This window comes from Rhinolophus sinicus, chromosome 16 (genome assembly GCF_057876585.1).
Source record: "Rhinolophus sinicus isolate RSI-liver-muscle chromosome 16, RSI-T2T, whole genome shotgun sequence".
NCBI classification, from domain to species: domain Eukaryota; kingdom Metazoa; phylum Chordata; class Mammalia; order Chiroptera; family Rhinolophidae; genus Rhinolophus; species Rhinolophus sinicus.
This window is the reverse complement of record NC_142516.1, coordinates 132,131,398-132,146,648: the sequence shown is the minus strand read 5'-3', so window position 1 is coordinate 132,146,648 and position 15,251 is coordinate 132,131,398. Positions and strand designations below refer to the sequence as shown.

General features: G+C 51.6%; 1 protein-coding gene across 6 annotated transcripts in view; it reads left to right on the top strand.

Annotated features, from left to right (window-relative positions):
* The window catches only part of FGFR1 (fibroblast growth factor receptor 1), a 46,144-nt gene extending 31,168 nt beyond the window's left edge, over positions 1-14,976 (top strand). For 3 of the 6 annotated variants that reach the window (XM_074329646.2, XM_074329637.2, XM_074329642.2), the window contains 15 exons: positions 1,335-1,418; positions 1,696-1,868; positions 3,576-3,699; positions 4,726-4,916; positions 6,870-7,014; positions 9,042-9,238; positions 10,028-10,173; positions 10,405-10,526; positions 11,003-11,113; positions 11,627-11,817; positions 12,589-12,711; positions 12,949-13,019; positions 13,354-13,491; positions 13,685-13,790; positions 13,909-14,976. In XM_074329646.2, the coding sequence (XP_074185747.1) occupies positions 1,335-1,418; positions 1,696-1,868; positions 3,576-3,699; positions 4,726-4,916; positions 6,870-7,014; positions 9,042-9,238; positions 10,028-10,173; positions 10,405-10,526; positions 11,003-11,113; positions 11,627-11,817; positions 12,589-12,711; positions 12,949-13,019; positions 13,354-13,491; positions 13,685-13,790; positions 13,909-14,085 (2,099 nt within the window). In that variant the 3' untranslated portion in view covers positions 14,086-14,976. Of the gene's footprint in view, positions 1-1,334; positions 1,425-1,695; positions 1,869-3,575; positions 3,700-4,725; positions 4,917-5,925; positions 6,077-6,869; positions 7,015-9,041; positions 9,239-10,027; positions 10,174-10,404; positions 10,527-11,002; positions 11,114-11,626; positions 11,818-12,588; positions 12,712-12,948; positions 13,020-13,353; positions 13,492-13,684; positions 13,791-13,908 lie in introns of all 6 variants that reach the window. The other 3 variants (XM_074329636.2, XM_074329649.2, XM_074329635.2) reach the window with 2 other exon arrangements.
* Positions 14,977-15,251: the final 275 nt, after the last annotated feature.

Below are 15,251 nucleotides of genomic sequence, written 5' to 3'. Positions count from 1 at the left end.
CACCTTCTTTGCTAGTTTCAGGGGGAGGCGAACCTCCTCCCCTTCCATGATCTGCCCCCACTCTGCTTCAGAAACTGCTGCCCACTAACATTGCTCCCTGCCCGCCGCGCGGCTTAGCTCTCAGGGGGGTGACCAGGTCGTGCTTCCAGATCGACCTTGGAGGTGATTGCTGATACTCTGGGGGCAGTAAGACCCGGATTGTTCCAGCACCACTTGCCCACATCTCCAGGGTGCTATGTGGGGGCTCAGCCAGCTTCTATCTTCTCATTCCCTTGCCATTTGGACTTGGTACTCGGCTTAGTGATTAGAGCCCCCGAATACATTGTGAGGTCCCTACTGTGATGGGGAAGGATCCAGGTGCACCGCCATGTCCACAGGCTTTATGGAAAACATCTGTCCTCCAGCTTCTAGAGCTGTGTTAGGGCAGCCAGGGAACCCTAGAGCTCTGCGACTTTGGGAATCTGCCATTTTTAGAATGCGACTTTCACAAAAGCAGGATGAAATGAAGTAGAACTGAAATTTCCTTTATGCTATTTGTGCACCCGTAGGGTGCGGGCTTGGCACCTCCTCCACTTAGACATCCTTTATAACCTGCCCCTAACGGGGACTTACCTCCTTTATTTCCCTCCCGACCCCCAAAAGCACTAGCCAGGACTGGAGAAGGATCTGGCATGAGCCCTGATTGGTGACCACATATGTGTCAAGCCTCTTAAAAGGAATGGCTACGAGGGGAGAAGTGTTGGCAGCTGCGGACTGTGTAGTGGCCTTCCTCTCTGCTCTGGTTAAGAAGGGCAGCTTCCAAACCTTAGCAGATGCATGCTAGAAAAAGTCTGACTGTAGGTTGTTCAGTCCATGGCTTTGGAAATAGTTTCTGGCCTCAGTGTGCCTGGATCTGTCTGGGTTTCCCAGTGGTTAGCAGGGCAAAGGAGGAGACAGGCTCCCTGGGTGCTAGTCCTGAGACCCAGCACACTGGGTGGCTCCATCAGGGGGGCGAGCCTCTGAATGCAGGGTGCAATTCAATTACAGAGGACCCGCTGCCCCTGCTGGAACTGCCCGGTGTAATGGCTCTGGGCAGAAAGGGGCAGTGCATTGGTTTGGGGGAAGAAAGGGGACAAGCATCAAGCGTTTGGCTCTTAATGAACTGTTTCTATCCCTCTGAGAGACAGTCACTAAGGGAAGTCACTAAGGGCCTGGGAGTCAGTATGGGGAGGGTGTCTGCTCAGCTATAAGTGGGTTGGCCTTTATGTTTAGGGGGTGGCTGTTGATATGGGTGGAAATCTAGAGAGCCCCTCTTCCCTTGGAGGGCCCTCAGTACCCCCTTCTCCTTCCCGTAGATGCTCTCCCCTCCTCGGAGGATGATGATGACGATGATGACTCCTCCTCAGAGGAGAAAGAGACAGATAACACCAAACCAAACCGTATGCGTGAGACACTGTTTCCTACCTTACTGCCCTGCGGGCCTGGCACTTGGGTTTGGGCGGGAAGTGGGAGGCTCGGTTGGCTGTTTGGAGGTCGGGAGGAGAAGCGGGCATGTGGGGTCATCATGCTTGACAGCGGGATCCTCCGGGCATCCCGGGCAGTGTGGGCATGGGTCACAGTTGTTGGGCAGGGGGTGGGGTGCCTCCAGGTCCTGGCCTGGGCCCTTGCTCCTGAGCCTCACCAGCCCCTGCCTATCTCCTGGCTTTCCCTGAGCAGCCGTGGCTCCGTACTGGACGTCCCCAGAAAAGATGGAAAAGAAATTGCATGCAGTGCCAGCCGCCAAGACAGTGAAGTTCAAATGCCCTTCCAGTGGGACTCCTAACCCAACATTGCGCTGGTTGAAAAATGGCAAAGAATTCAAACCTGACCACAGGATTGGAGGCTACAAGGTATGTGTATATATGACAGTTAGAGGAAAAGGAACGGGCAAAGTTGATTTAGAAAATCCTTATCATATGCCTTTAATTATTTCAAATAGGGCTTTGTCACTATAAAAGTAATGCATTTTAGAAAACTTTCAAATACAAACAAGTGAAAATAAAGTTGAAATTTTTTTGGTCTTTTTCCCCATGTATATGGTTTTTAGATAGTTGATTACAGCGTATATGTAACTTCTTATCTTGTCACTTGTTGACATTATAACATGAATCTTTTGCCATGGGTTTGAAGGATAATTTTTCATCACTGAATAATATTCCATTACTAAATTGTCCCATAATTTGATGAATTATTTGTGCTATTAGTTGTTTCCTAGTTTTTCAATATTATAATTAATGTTACCATGAATGTAGTTGCACTTAAATATTTGTCATCATTTTTAAATGTTCTTCCTTAGGACAGATTGTTAGAAGTGAGGTTACTAGATCAATGCACAAGCATTTGTAAGGCCTTGATACATATTACCCGGTTACTTTTTTCCCCTGCTAATTAGGTAATTTTATTTATTCATTCGCTTATTCATTTATTACATGAACACTGCTTGAACACATGTCTTTCCAGAAAGTATACTAGGCAAGAGAGAGTTCAGAGTACGATGGGAAGACATAAAATTTTATTGTGATATTTGCTCTAATGGAGGATGACGCCGATAATGAGTTTGGGTGTGGTTTTATTTTTAAATTTTATTTTATTATGGTAACAATTACTCTCTTAAAAAGGAAAATTAATTCTCCCTCCCATACCAGAGTATAAGAATGATAAGCTCATGATAACTTTCGCCAACAAATTTGATAGATGATAGTGTCCCATTGTTCTCTTGCGCGTTATTTTGCTTACGAACAGACTTAGAATTTTCACTGTTAAGAAACGATTTCCATTTCCTGTTGCATAAATTGCCTGTTCATGTCCTCTGCCCATTTACACTGTAGGAGGAACATGTCCATTGTAATCCCTTTAGAGTCTCTGATCAACCTTGTAGTCCCTGTTTCTCTCCCATCTCATCCAGCTGCTCTTTTCTCAATCTTGTATGAGACAAGCAGAGGAGATGAGAAAAATCGGGAACCACTGTACACTAATTCACCAAACGCTGTGAGCACAGCAGCGTGCTGGGAGTGGTAACAGGGAGCCCTCCTGCCCATACAGAATTTCCAGCCTCGTAGGAGGGCAGATGTCCCTGAGTACTGTCATGAAAAGCAGGCTGTGCTCAGTGCTTCATTAGAGGTACAGTGAGAACAGTTCTGATCACAGATTGGGCTGGAGGAGATGATTTTTGAAATGAGACATTAAGGGCAGACAGGGCCAGACTCGTCGCCGGGAGCCGATCCAGCACAGGCACAGTGTGGATAGAGCGCAGAGTGGGGAAAGTTCCCTGAGTATTTGGGAGCGTGCGGAAGGCACCTTTGTCCAGATCACCATGGCCTTAGCTGCTGGGGTCAGACGTCCAGAGTTCCTCACACTCGGTTTGCCTAAAGTGTTCTTTCAGAGTGTGCATGGGCTGGGGGCGGGCTGGCCATGCCTCGCGGTGCCACACGGGCGGGCCGTGTGCTCTGGACTCAGATTGGAGGGTAAGTGCCACAGGGCACCAACGCTGCCAGGTGGCTTCCGCCTGTGTTGTCCCGCAGACCCTCACTGGAGCCCTTCGGCATGTTTCCCCTCAGGTCCGGTATGCCACCTGGAGTATCATAATGGACTCTGTGGTGCCTTCTGACAAGGGCAACTACACCTGCATTGTGGAGAATGAGTATGGCAGCATTAACCACACCTACCAGCTCGATGTCGTGGGTAAGAATGCAAATGGCGACAGGAGCTTAGAGGGAAGAGAGCAGGGGCGCCGAGACACAGCCATGGGGTCCAGGTTTAGTTCGGGATAAAGTCCGCCTGGCTTTGGCACTGAAGAGCTGTCAGTTTATGCACGTCACTTTCCTCTTTTGTGCCATGCTTTTCTTATCTGTAAATAAGAGCTGAGGGGATCAGATAGTGCTATGACTCATTGTTAAAGTGAAAGGTGCTGCTGTTGATAGTCTCAGGAGGGGATTGCAGTAGTGATGTTAAATTTAGCCTAATAGTAGCTATTGCTTCATGAACGCCAACAGTGTGCTGGGCACTTGAAACACATCAGCTGCGCTTCTCATGGCACCCCTGCAGGGTTGGCACAGAGGAGCCCGCTGAGGCTCAGGGAGTCAGGCTGTTAGTTCATGCAGACTCCAGGCCTGTGCTGACTCCAGGGCACCGCATGAGAAACTGGGTGCTCCAACTGCATCCTGTTCGTTCCTTCTACACGTTCTGAATCTCATTCTCTAGAGCTCTTAAGGTAAAGAGTTATAGCCAGCATTCTGTCTTGGTTTTGAGGAGATGGCCTTAAAAGAAACTTCTGGTCTGTTAGGTGTGGGGCAGGGTCTGCAGTTCGGCATTTCTAACAAGCTCCTAGGTGACGCTGGGCTGTGCTCTCGGAACATGCTTTGAACAGCAGGAGTCTAAGTGACTATAATTTTAGTTAAGGAAATGTCGGTCTGAGGGTGGGATCAGATAGGGTTCTCCATGAAGGCAACGGAGACTTCTTTTGCCTGTAAACGTGGAGTTGTTTGCCTTAGGGAGGAGGTTCCTCATAGCCTAGGGTCTGAGGAGAGGATGTCCCTTCTCCCAACTCAGGTTCGAGGGGCTTAGCAGAGGGGCTGGGCAGTGCACCACCCATCGCAGGGAAAGCTGAGGGGTGGTGACCTTGTCTTTGTGGTCTTTGAGATGCTCTCTGTTGGCCAGGAGGAGACCGTTGTAGGGCCTGACAAGCCTCTCCTCTCCCTTCCTCCGTAGAGCGGTCCCCTCACCGGCCCATCCTGCAGGCAGGGTTGCCTGCCAACAAGACAGTGGCCCTGGGCAGCAATGTGGAGTTCATGTGTAAGGTGTACAGTGACCCCCAGCCACACATCCAGTGGCTAAAGCACATCGAGGTGAATGGGAGTAAGATTGGTCCGGACAACCTGCCTTATGTCCAGATCTTGAAGGTAATCTTGGCCCCAATCTCTGTGGGCTGGGTGCTGGGAAGGAGACCAATATCTCCCGGGGCCCAAGTGCTGTGTTCAGCCACAGTTCCCATGATTGGGACTCATCCTTTACCCTTCAGGCACATGTTCCATCTTAAATAGGGACAAGCCACATTCCCCAGGACTAGAGACAGGTCACAGAGTGGAGGCGCGATGGGAGGTAGGTGGGGCATTACGGGTTTTTAAAGAGCTTTGAGAGTGGCTCAGGCTTTTGGGTCAGCTACTGAAGGAAGGCATTTGGACTCCTGCTTTTTCCATTGCCCAGGACCGAAGCCCTTCCAGCAAGCGTTTCCCTGTTTCCACGCTGTTTCCTAAGTCACATTCTTTCTGGCAAGTGGGGTGAATGATAAGGGCACAGCTTACGTAGAGGTAGAAAAGCAAATGCCATAGGTAAATTCTAAGCAGTATCAGGAGTAATGGCATTTTCTTCCTTTTTCCTCTCACTCCCAGACATTTGATTGTCCCTGGATGCTCCATTAATCCAGGGAAGGTAATTGCCTAATTCTCCAGTGGATCTTGCAACAGGAAATAACCAGAAGCTGGGAAAGTGGTTTACCTCCTGGTCCCAGAGTTAGACCTCATCCTCCCCTGGCTTGGCTGTCCCAAAGATTTACTGGCTATCCCTTCTCTTCACTACTGGTGCTGAAACTGCCGTGTAGGAAATGGGGCCATGGCTTTGGACCTTGGCCACTGTCTCTGGCCATTCGCAATTTCTGCCCAAGTCCTGGAGCCGTGGGTTCAATACAAACAGAATGTTTGATTGGGGGCAGTGACTTTTTTTTTTCTGGTTTATTTTGCTGTCAAATGTTTTGGACTTTTGAACTCAACTTGTCTTCTTACAAAGGGAAAGATGATAAATCACACTTAACGTCTTCCTTGCCTTCACTCCCTGCCTTCACCTCACATGGGAGCAAGGTATAGGCACATCTCAGTTTGCCCCACTGACTGGCATGTCATTGGTTTGTTCCAGCATTCGGGGATTAATAGCTCGGATGCGGAAGTGCTGACCCTGTTCAATGTGACAGAGGCCCAGAGCGGGGAGTATGTGTGTAAGGTTTCCAATTATATTGGTGAAGCTAACCAGTCTGCGTGGCTCACTGTCACCAGACCTGTGGCAAAAGGTAATGGGGAGACGGATGGGGCCCTGTGCTGGGAGTTTGATTTTGGCCCCAAGCTGCTGGGGCAGGTGGGGAAGCCAGCGCCCAACTCTCCCTGTTATCCTGCTGTATTTCTAGTGCCCAGAGCCATGGAAAAATACCCGGCCTGGGAGGCTGGTTTGGTTTGGTACTGTGTTGGTATCTGCCCCCTCTGTGCCTTCTGTGTGTTCCCTGGCTGTATGTGCACTCATGAGGACAGCCTGGCTCTGTTGCGAATGATGTGCAGACTGAAGATTTGAGCAATGGCTCTGAGAAGGGACCAGGCGTTCCCGTGTAAGCCCCCATCCTCATGCCGTGTGTGTGTGTGTGTGTGTGTGTGTGTGTGTGTGTGTGTGTGACAGAGAGAGAGACAGAGAGAGAGAGAGGCGCTGCAGTACCCGTCCATCCCTCCTGTGTGTGCCCTCTGACTCTCTTTACCTGAAACCAAACAGCCCCCCGACTCGCTGGGCCCCATTTCTCCATGCTGCCCACTGCCCGCATGCTTAGATGGGCCAGGGGCTGCCAGCGTCTGGTGAAGGGTCATAACAGCCCCCGTCGTCTCAGGTCTGCCGGAGTTCCTCCCTCAGGGTCTCACGCTCTTTCTCTAACAGGTCTCGCTGCCTGGTGGTTTTTGTTTGTTCATTGTTGCAAAGGAGACGCTGGGGAGCATCTCTTCTCTGGTTTTTTCGCCCCCTTATCTTTCTCCCTCCCTTTCTCTGTGTCTTGTAGAGGTCTCATGTCCTGTGCTTGTCCATTTTGCTTCCATTGTCTCTTCTAGACTGCCGGAGTTAATACCACCGACAAAGAGATGGAAGTGCTCCACTTAAGGAATGTCTCCTTTGAGGACGCGGGGGAGTATACGTGCTTGGCGGGTAACTCTATCGGACTCTCCCATCACTCTGCATGGTTGACCGTTCTGGAAGGTATACACTGGACTTCTCCTCTCGATGTCCTGCCCTTGCCACGGGCACGGGGGGAGCATGCATTGCGGGGCTGGGGGGAGACACAGAGCCGGGAGCCGTAGAGGAGCGGCTCCAGCAATTTCTCCAACCTGGAGGGTTGATTCCTCTCGGCTCACACAGGAGCTTTCCTCGTTTTGCAGGAACACGGAGGCCTCCCACCTATACACCTGCATCTGGCTCTCCCCTTGGCCAATGTAATGCATGCATGGGATCTGGACTTCACTTGCAGCCGGGCTCTCTTCCAGGGCAGGCTCCTTCCATCCTTGGGTCTAGCAGCCATCCCTGATTTGTCTGATCCTTTTTGCCAGCCCCAAAAGTCTCAGAAAGGGCCCCACTCCTCCTTTCACTGAAGGTAGGACTCTGTAAATACAGAGAGGCTTGCTAGCAATGCTAGCCCACCCTGCTGTGCGGCCGACCTCTGATGTCAGAGGATCCATGCTGCCAAGCCCCGTGCACTGGAGTTGCCTCAGGCAGCCGTGGGGCGCGGGAGGGTGCCCGTTCAGCCTCCCTGGCTGCTGACGTTTCTCCTCTTCCGAGAGGGGACGTCTGTGTGTTGGGCTGGGAAGGAAGGAGCCTGCAGCTTGCTCGGGGTGCTGGGCCGGTGACTGCAGGGCCGGAGCTGGTTGTCACTACTTCTTTGAGGTCCTGCATGTGGGTTGGGCACTGCGCTGTTCTTGTTACTGCTGCAGCTTCTCCTCTCTCCTCTTCTGCCCTGCTTGCCCAATAGGGTCTGATAACACCCCTGCTGAGGCAGAGAAGCGTTCTGTTTTTGTCATCGTCACTGTCTTTGTCCCATGTGTACTCCCACTCAGTTGTCTTTGTTTCTCAACACTGGGGAAGGAGAAAAACAAACACTTCTTGTTATCAGCTCTGCTGTCTCCTTGCCAGGCCCCGGAAGTTCTCTTGGGGTTCAGTTGGGGTCATACCCGGTGCCTCTTGGGGGAGGCCCCCCAGGTGCCTGCCTCTGTGACTGGCTGGGGTTTTTTAAAGGGGAGGGTTGGGAGGAGGGCTGTGGAGGGAAGAGGGATGTTCACGCTGGTGGAGGGGGGAGGGTTCCACGCAGCCAGTGCTGTGATGCTGGATGTACACCCTCCCGGTCTTCCGTGGACGGGAATGGTGGTGGATCGAATGGATGGGCTTCTGTGGGAATGGAGTAAATTTAAATTCTAAGTGGAAGATGAGAGAAAAGAGTAAAACACGCCCCCCGACCATTTCCTTCTACTGTTTTAGGAGTCAGGGCCAGTGAGTAGCATTCTTAAGAACTGCAGAAAAGTTTGCATTTTTCATCTCAAGCAGTCTAAGACATGTTTGGAAATTAAGTCAGTTTTGCCTGTGGTTTGGCTAGGTGAAAATGTTTACACATCTGACTTGACAAAGATGACATAGGTGAAAGGTGAGATATTTAAGTCAGGACACAGACACACCCTTCCTTCCTGCCCTCGTTTGTCCTCATTCTGCGAATGCCACTATATGCCAGGTGCTGTGGCCTACAGAAATGAACCAGGTGCCATCCCAACTCTCAGGGACAATCAGAGACAAAAGACTCTCAGAAAGCAGTTCAGCTGTCCCCATGTGATTATGTGTGTGCCCACAGTGCGAAGGCACTGCAGAAAAGGACCGTGTTTCCATGAGGAGGCTGAGAAAGGCATCCAGACGAAGGGACTTCTCAGCTATCCCTTGCAGGGTACCTGGTAGCCCAGCAGTCCAGCTGAGCAAGGAGGGCTCCTGAATTAATGACGATGGGACTCGTGAGCAAGATGGGTCCAGTCCATCCCTCTTGAGGGATTCAAGTCAGGATCAGGAAGCCTCAAAGATCCTAAGATGTCCGATCTGCTTAGTGCCAGAACCCCAGTCCTAGCGAGGACCTCGCTTGATTCTTCTCTGCCCTACAGATTCCCAGAGGAAAGGAGATGGGTGGAGCTAGGAGCTAGGGACCCTAGTGGGCTGGGCCCCCAGAGCCTACTAACACCCTGTTCACACTGACTCAGCCCTGGAGGAAAGACCGGCGGTGATGACCTCGCCCCTATACCTGGAGATCATCATCTACTGCACGGGGGCCTTCCTCATCTCCTGCATGGTGGGCTCTGTCATCATCTACAAGATGAAGAGTGGCACCAAGAAGAGTGACTTCCACAGCCAGATGGCCGTGCACAAGCTGGCCAAGAGCATCCCTTTGCGCAGACAGGTAACAGAAAGTAGATAGGGGATTTGCACGCTCTGCATCACCTTCTCTCCCTGTGCCCCAGGGGCTCCTCCAGGACCCACTAACACCCACCCTGTCCATTGTCCCCAGCCTGCCGCTTTGGGGTTGCTTTCTGGCTTCTGGGCCAGGGGCAGTGGACTGTCCTGACCCACATAGAGTTGGGTTCCCATATGCCCAGCATAATCTGGCACGCGGATTGGGAGAAAGTCCTAGGTGGGCCAAATGTGCAATGGATATTACAAGTTTGAACTGTGCCCGAGGGCTGGTTAGAGATGGAAGACAGAGAGGAGGGCCTAAGTCAGGTCCCAAAAATGCCCTCTCTCTCCTGTGTGCCCTCCCTCCCATTCTCCAAGGCAATGGAACAAAAGGTAAAGGCATGTGAGAGGAGGGAATGTTCATGTAGATCTGGGTTCATTCCGGGAGGTGCTTTGGGAGTTAGGAATCCGTAATCAGAGGCAGGATTTTCACAAAGAATCTGGATGAGATAGGGCTGTTATTGCAGTGATAAGTTATAAAATTCAGCATGGAAGACGTAGCTATGGTCTGTTCATGTTAAAGGTGAGTAAAGTGAAACCAAGAAAGGCTAGTTGGTGGCAAAAACAAGTCCAAAGACCTTCTGTGGTCTTTCTGCCACTTGGTGCTGGAGAAGGAACATCAGGTAACAGATACATTCATCTGTCATTGGTGGAAAGTCCTGACTAGGAATTGCAGGACTCTGCGCCGCCCCCCCCACCTCCCTCGCTAGAAGGGTGACCCCACGCTTCTCTGTAGGTGTCGGCTGACTCCAGTGCGTCCATGAACTCTGGGGTTCTGTTGGTTCGGCCCTCACGTCTCTCCTCCAGTGGAACCCCCATGCTGGCTGGGGTCTCTGAATATGAGCTCCCTGAAGACCCTCGCTGGGAGCTGCCTCGAGACAGGTAATGTTCTAAGTTCACCTTGTGAGGCAGTCCTCTGCTTGTTATTCTCATGGTGGGAGGTGCTGTACTGAGACCTTCTAGGGGCTGGAGGTGCACCAGATGTGTCCGGGAAGCATCATTTCCACTTCCCACTCACAACTGGGTCAAATGGGGCCAGGTGGAAATGGGGTGCCCTTCTAAAATTTGAACTTTACCAGCCTCAACTTACTCCACCCTTTGTTTCCTCAAAAGACTGGTTTTAGGCAAACCCCTGGGAGAGGGCTGCTTTGGGCAGGTGGTGTTGGCGGAGGCCATTGGGCTGGACAAGGACAAACCCAACCGTGTGACCAAGGTGGCTGTGAAGATGTTGAAGTGTAAGTGATGTTTCTGTCCTTGCAGAAATGATCCCTTCCCTTGCCGAGCAGTCTGTGGGCCTCGGGCCAAGTGGAACACCCTCGGTGGTGCACTTTCCTTGCCCACACCTGCTACACGGTCTGCCTAGGGTTGCCGGGGAGTGGAGGAGGCATCCTGCACCCCGAGATTGCCGTGATCTCACTTTGTGCCTTGGGGTCAGCCTGGGTCATGGTTGGGTGTTTATTCTAGATTCCATCGCTAGCTGATTTTCCCCACCATGTCCTCTGCTCCACTCATTACCACATGTTGCAACAACAGCTGTCATGAGAGGGAAGGGAAAATAAATGTGGACATGAAAAGGGGAGGAGACAAGCCACTTCCGGAGAAAAGGGACTCCTCGGGCATACACCTCATCCCCTGCCCCTTAGCTTTTCTCCTATCACCCTCCCTTCCCAAGTAAACAAGTCTCATCCCCTTCTCTGGTTTGTGTGCAAAGCGGATGCAACAGAGAAAGACCTGTCAGACCTGATCTCAGAAATGGAGATGATGAAGATGATTGGGAAGCACAAGAACATCATCAACCTGCTGGGGGCCTGCACGCAGGATGGTAGGTGCTGAGCCAGGCCGGGCTTTCCCACCCCGTTTGGTGTAGGGCCTCAGATGGGAACGTGGGCCTGCCACTCAAAGTACAGTATCTGTCAAGGAAAAGATACTGAGCTGGGCTATCAGTGAGCAGGCATCTCAGCCATGCTACGGAAGTGGAGTAAGGAGAGCGGCAGGGTTAGCAGTAGTTTCAGTATATTTCTTGGGGTCTGGGCTGATGCCCATTGGTGTTCATCTGAGAAGACAGATACCTAGAGTCACAAACACAGTGTGTGGATAGAAACAGATGAGTAATTGTGGTCTAGATTAGGGCTCTTAACCCCCAACTCTGCGTGGGAACTTTCTGGACTATACTGGGAAGAATTATTTCCCTGACTCTCTTTGGGTGGTGGGATGATTTTTCCTAAACGGGGGGTTAGGTTAGGGTGTGCCCTTGATGGTGGGGTTTCCTCGAGGTGAGGTGAAACCTGCTTACCAGCCTGCCTACCCTGATGGCCTCTTCATCCTCACGTTTCAGGTCCTTTGTACGTCATCGTGGAGTATGCCTCCAAGGGCAACCTCCGGGAGTACTTGCAGGCCCGGAGGCCTCCTGGGCTGGAATACTGTTACAACCCCAGCCACAACCCCGAAGAGCAGTTGTCCTCCAAGGACCTGGTATCCTGTGCTTATCAGGTGGCCCGAGGCATGGAGTATCTCGCCTCTAAGAAGGTGCGGCACCTGACAGCTCTCCCGGGTGAAGTTGGGGTGGGAACGGCCCTCCTTGTACCCCAGCTTATGACTTTCTATCCCTTGGCATCGTAGACACATTGAGCACTGACTATATGTGTTGTCTTAGGCTCTCAGGGAATGTCGGCATCAGGAGAGCCAGTGTAGCCTTGTGGCCTTGGGGGTCAGACTAAGTGGGGTTCAGATCTGTACACTGCCACTTTCTGCACAGGCTTGGGCAGCTGTGTAATATTTTGTTTCTTCAAATACAAAATCAGAATGGTTATGGGAGTAAAATGAAGTTGTGTGAGAGTGTTAAGTACAGTTTTTAGTGCTCAGTAAATGCTTCTTTTGTTTGGGCTCTAACCCAGCATGGATATGCTATGGCTGGAGAGACAGCTTGAGAGCACATACCTATACAGACTGGACATAAGCGTGAAGGTTCAGCCTTTGCCAGTACAAATCCAGAGCTAAAAGAGTTGGAAAGACCAGGAAAAGAGGCAGATACAGAGAGTTTGCTAATGACTGAGAGTTCTGGAGCTGTTCAAATGGCTGGGTTTGAAGTGGAAATGAGGAACATTCTACCAGGGAACTAGAATATTCGGGTGAGTGGTGTGGCAGGAGAAGGCCTGCCTGCCAGCTGCAGAGTGAGTGCTGTAGCACACAAGGTCTCAGACAGCTGGACCCCGATACGTGCTGACAGCCGTCGACCCCTAGAGCCTATACCCGCCCTCACCTGCATTCCATCTCTCCCTCCCCTGGCTTCCTCCACAGTGCATACACCGAGACCTGGCCGCCAGGAATGTTCTGGTGACAGAGGACAACGTGATGAAGATCGCAGACTTTGGCCTAGCTCGGGACATTCACCACATCGACTACTATAAGAAGACAACCAATGTAAGTGCTGACATGGCCACTCGGTGCATGTCGTCTGTCCACAGCTCTGCAGCGCTAGGCTCTCTCCCATTTAGATTTCTCTGCTGTAACCCCATGCAGGTTGCGTTGCCTGAAAATCAGTGTGGTGGGATGAGCTGAACATGCCCATTCCTTCCTAAGTCCAATCCCACATGCACCCTCCTTATTCCCTGATCACCCTGCCCTGGGCCACCCCCAACCTCCCCATGCTGCTTGCAGGGGCGACTGCCTGTGAAGTGGATGGCACCTGAGGCATTGTTTGACCGGATCTACACCCACCAGAGTGATGTGTGAGTTTGAAATAGGCCATTGCCAGGGATACTTGGGTTAGAAAATGTCCAGTACAATAGGGTCCTGTCCTCCCCTCTGGATTGATGAGGGTCTCCTTCCATCTCAGAAAACAGAAAAAAACATTGTATATCTATTCACTTTGTTCTTGGGGACTGAAAAACCAATCTATTCTCTGCAATGTCTCCTAGTATTCCCCTTGGAATTCAGGATTTGTGTTGGGGGTAGGGTGGGTTCAGGATGAGTATCTGACACGCTGGTGAAAGAGAGAGGGAAAGGACTCTAGGTACCTAGCTTTGTGCCCGTAACACCCAGAGGCTCTGTGCTTATCCACAGGTGGTCTTTTGGGGTGCTCTTGTGGGAAATCTTCACTCTGGGCGGCTCCCCATATCCTGGCGTGCCTGTGGAGGAGCTTTTCAAGCTGCTGAAGGAGGGTCATCGTATGGACAAGCCCAGTAACTGCACCAATGAGCTGTAAGCATGAGAAGATGCCTGAGGTCCTGAGCTAGGCCCTGGGAGCATAATGGGTTTGATGGGAAGAGGAAGGAAGAGGTGTTAACTAGATACAGCAGCCCTTCCTTCCTGCTCATTCCCACAGTCACTCCCCCGTGAGCTTCTTAATCTCTGCTTCCGCCCTTCCTCCCCTGGCCTTACAATCCGGCCACAGGTACATGATGATGCGGGATTGTTGGCACGCTGTCCCCTCTCAGAGACCGACCTTCAAGCAGCTGGTAGAAGACCTGGACCGCATTGTGGCCTTGACCTCCAACCAGGTGAGGCTGCCCCGTCTTAGACCTCCAGTCATCACCAGTTAGGTACATCTCTGTGAATTAATACTGCCACAGGGAGGTGAGTGCTGGCTCCATTGTTGCTTTCTCTCTCCTATCACAGGAGTATCTGGACCTGTCAATGCCCCTGGACCAATACTCTCCCAGCTTTCCCGACACCCGAAGCTCTACCTGCTCCTCAGGGGAGGATTCCGTCTTCTCACATGAGCCGTTGCCTGAGGAGCCCTGTCTGCCCCGACACCCAGCCCAGCTTGCCAATGGCGGACTCAAACGACGCTGACTAGCACCCCAGCACTGCCCCTCCCCGGACTCCATCCTCAGCTGTAACCCTCAGCCACCACGCTGCGCTGGACTCACTGCCTTCCCCTTTGCCCCTTTCCTGCTGGCAGGAGCCAGCCGCCTACCTGAGGCCTTCATCCCACTGAGCTCACCTCTCTCCTTCCTCCTCCTCTCAACCTGCTTGTGAGAGAGAGGAACAGAGAGGCAGGTACTTGCTGATGGCCACTCTGTTCCCTCCCAAATGTTGGACCAACACCCCTCCCTGCCACCTGGCATTGTCTTGGAGGCCTAGGAGTGGGAGGTGAGCAGACATGCAAGCGAGCTGACGGAGCTTCCTTGTGTTGGTTTTGTCTGCTTCACCGTAACCCGCAAGCCCGTGTTCTGGTGGCAGGTGCCTCGTCCTCAGGGCTACAGTATAGTGAGGGGAGGTCAGTGCTTCGGGCCTCAGTTGACGGTGACCTCTGCTCCAGATAGATGGTGCCAGTGGCTTACTAATTCCGATACTAATTTGCTTTGCTGACCAAATACCTGGTACCAGAGGACAGGGAGGCAGAGGCTGGGAGCAGTGTCGTGGCCCTGGGGCCCAGCCCCGAACTGGGGACTTTGTATATAGCTATGAAGAAAACACAAAGTGTATAAATCTGAGTATATATTTACATGTCTTTTTAAAAGGGTCGTTACCAGAGATTTACCCATTGGGTAAGATGCTCCTGGTGGCTGGGAGGCATCAGTTGCTATATATTAAAAACAAAGAAAAAAGAAAAAAAGGAAAATGTTTTTAAAAAGGTCATATATTTTTTGCTACTTTTGCTGTTTTATTTTTTTAAATTATGTTCTAAACCTATTTTCAGTTTAGGTCCCTCAAATAAAAATTGCTGCTGCTTCATTTTTATATGGGCTGTGTGACAAGGGAGAGAATGTCAGCCGGAAAGGAACAAGACGAATGGGCCCTAGGGCTGTCTGTCCAGAGGGCACTGCGCGTTCCCAGCAGTTTCATCCTAACCTCTTCCTCATAGGTCCTGCGCCGAGACCACGGGACAAACCTCTTACCTCTCCGATGCTTTTGGAAAGGCAGGAGAAGATGTCGTCTGCGTAATGGGCAGGAACCTCGTATCAGTGCACCAGAGCCCCTGGGCCAAGAGCCAAGGCTCTGCAGCCCTCAACCAC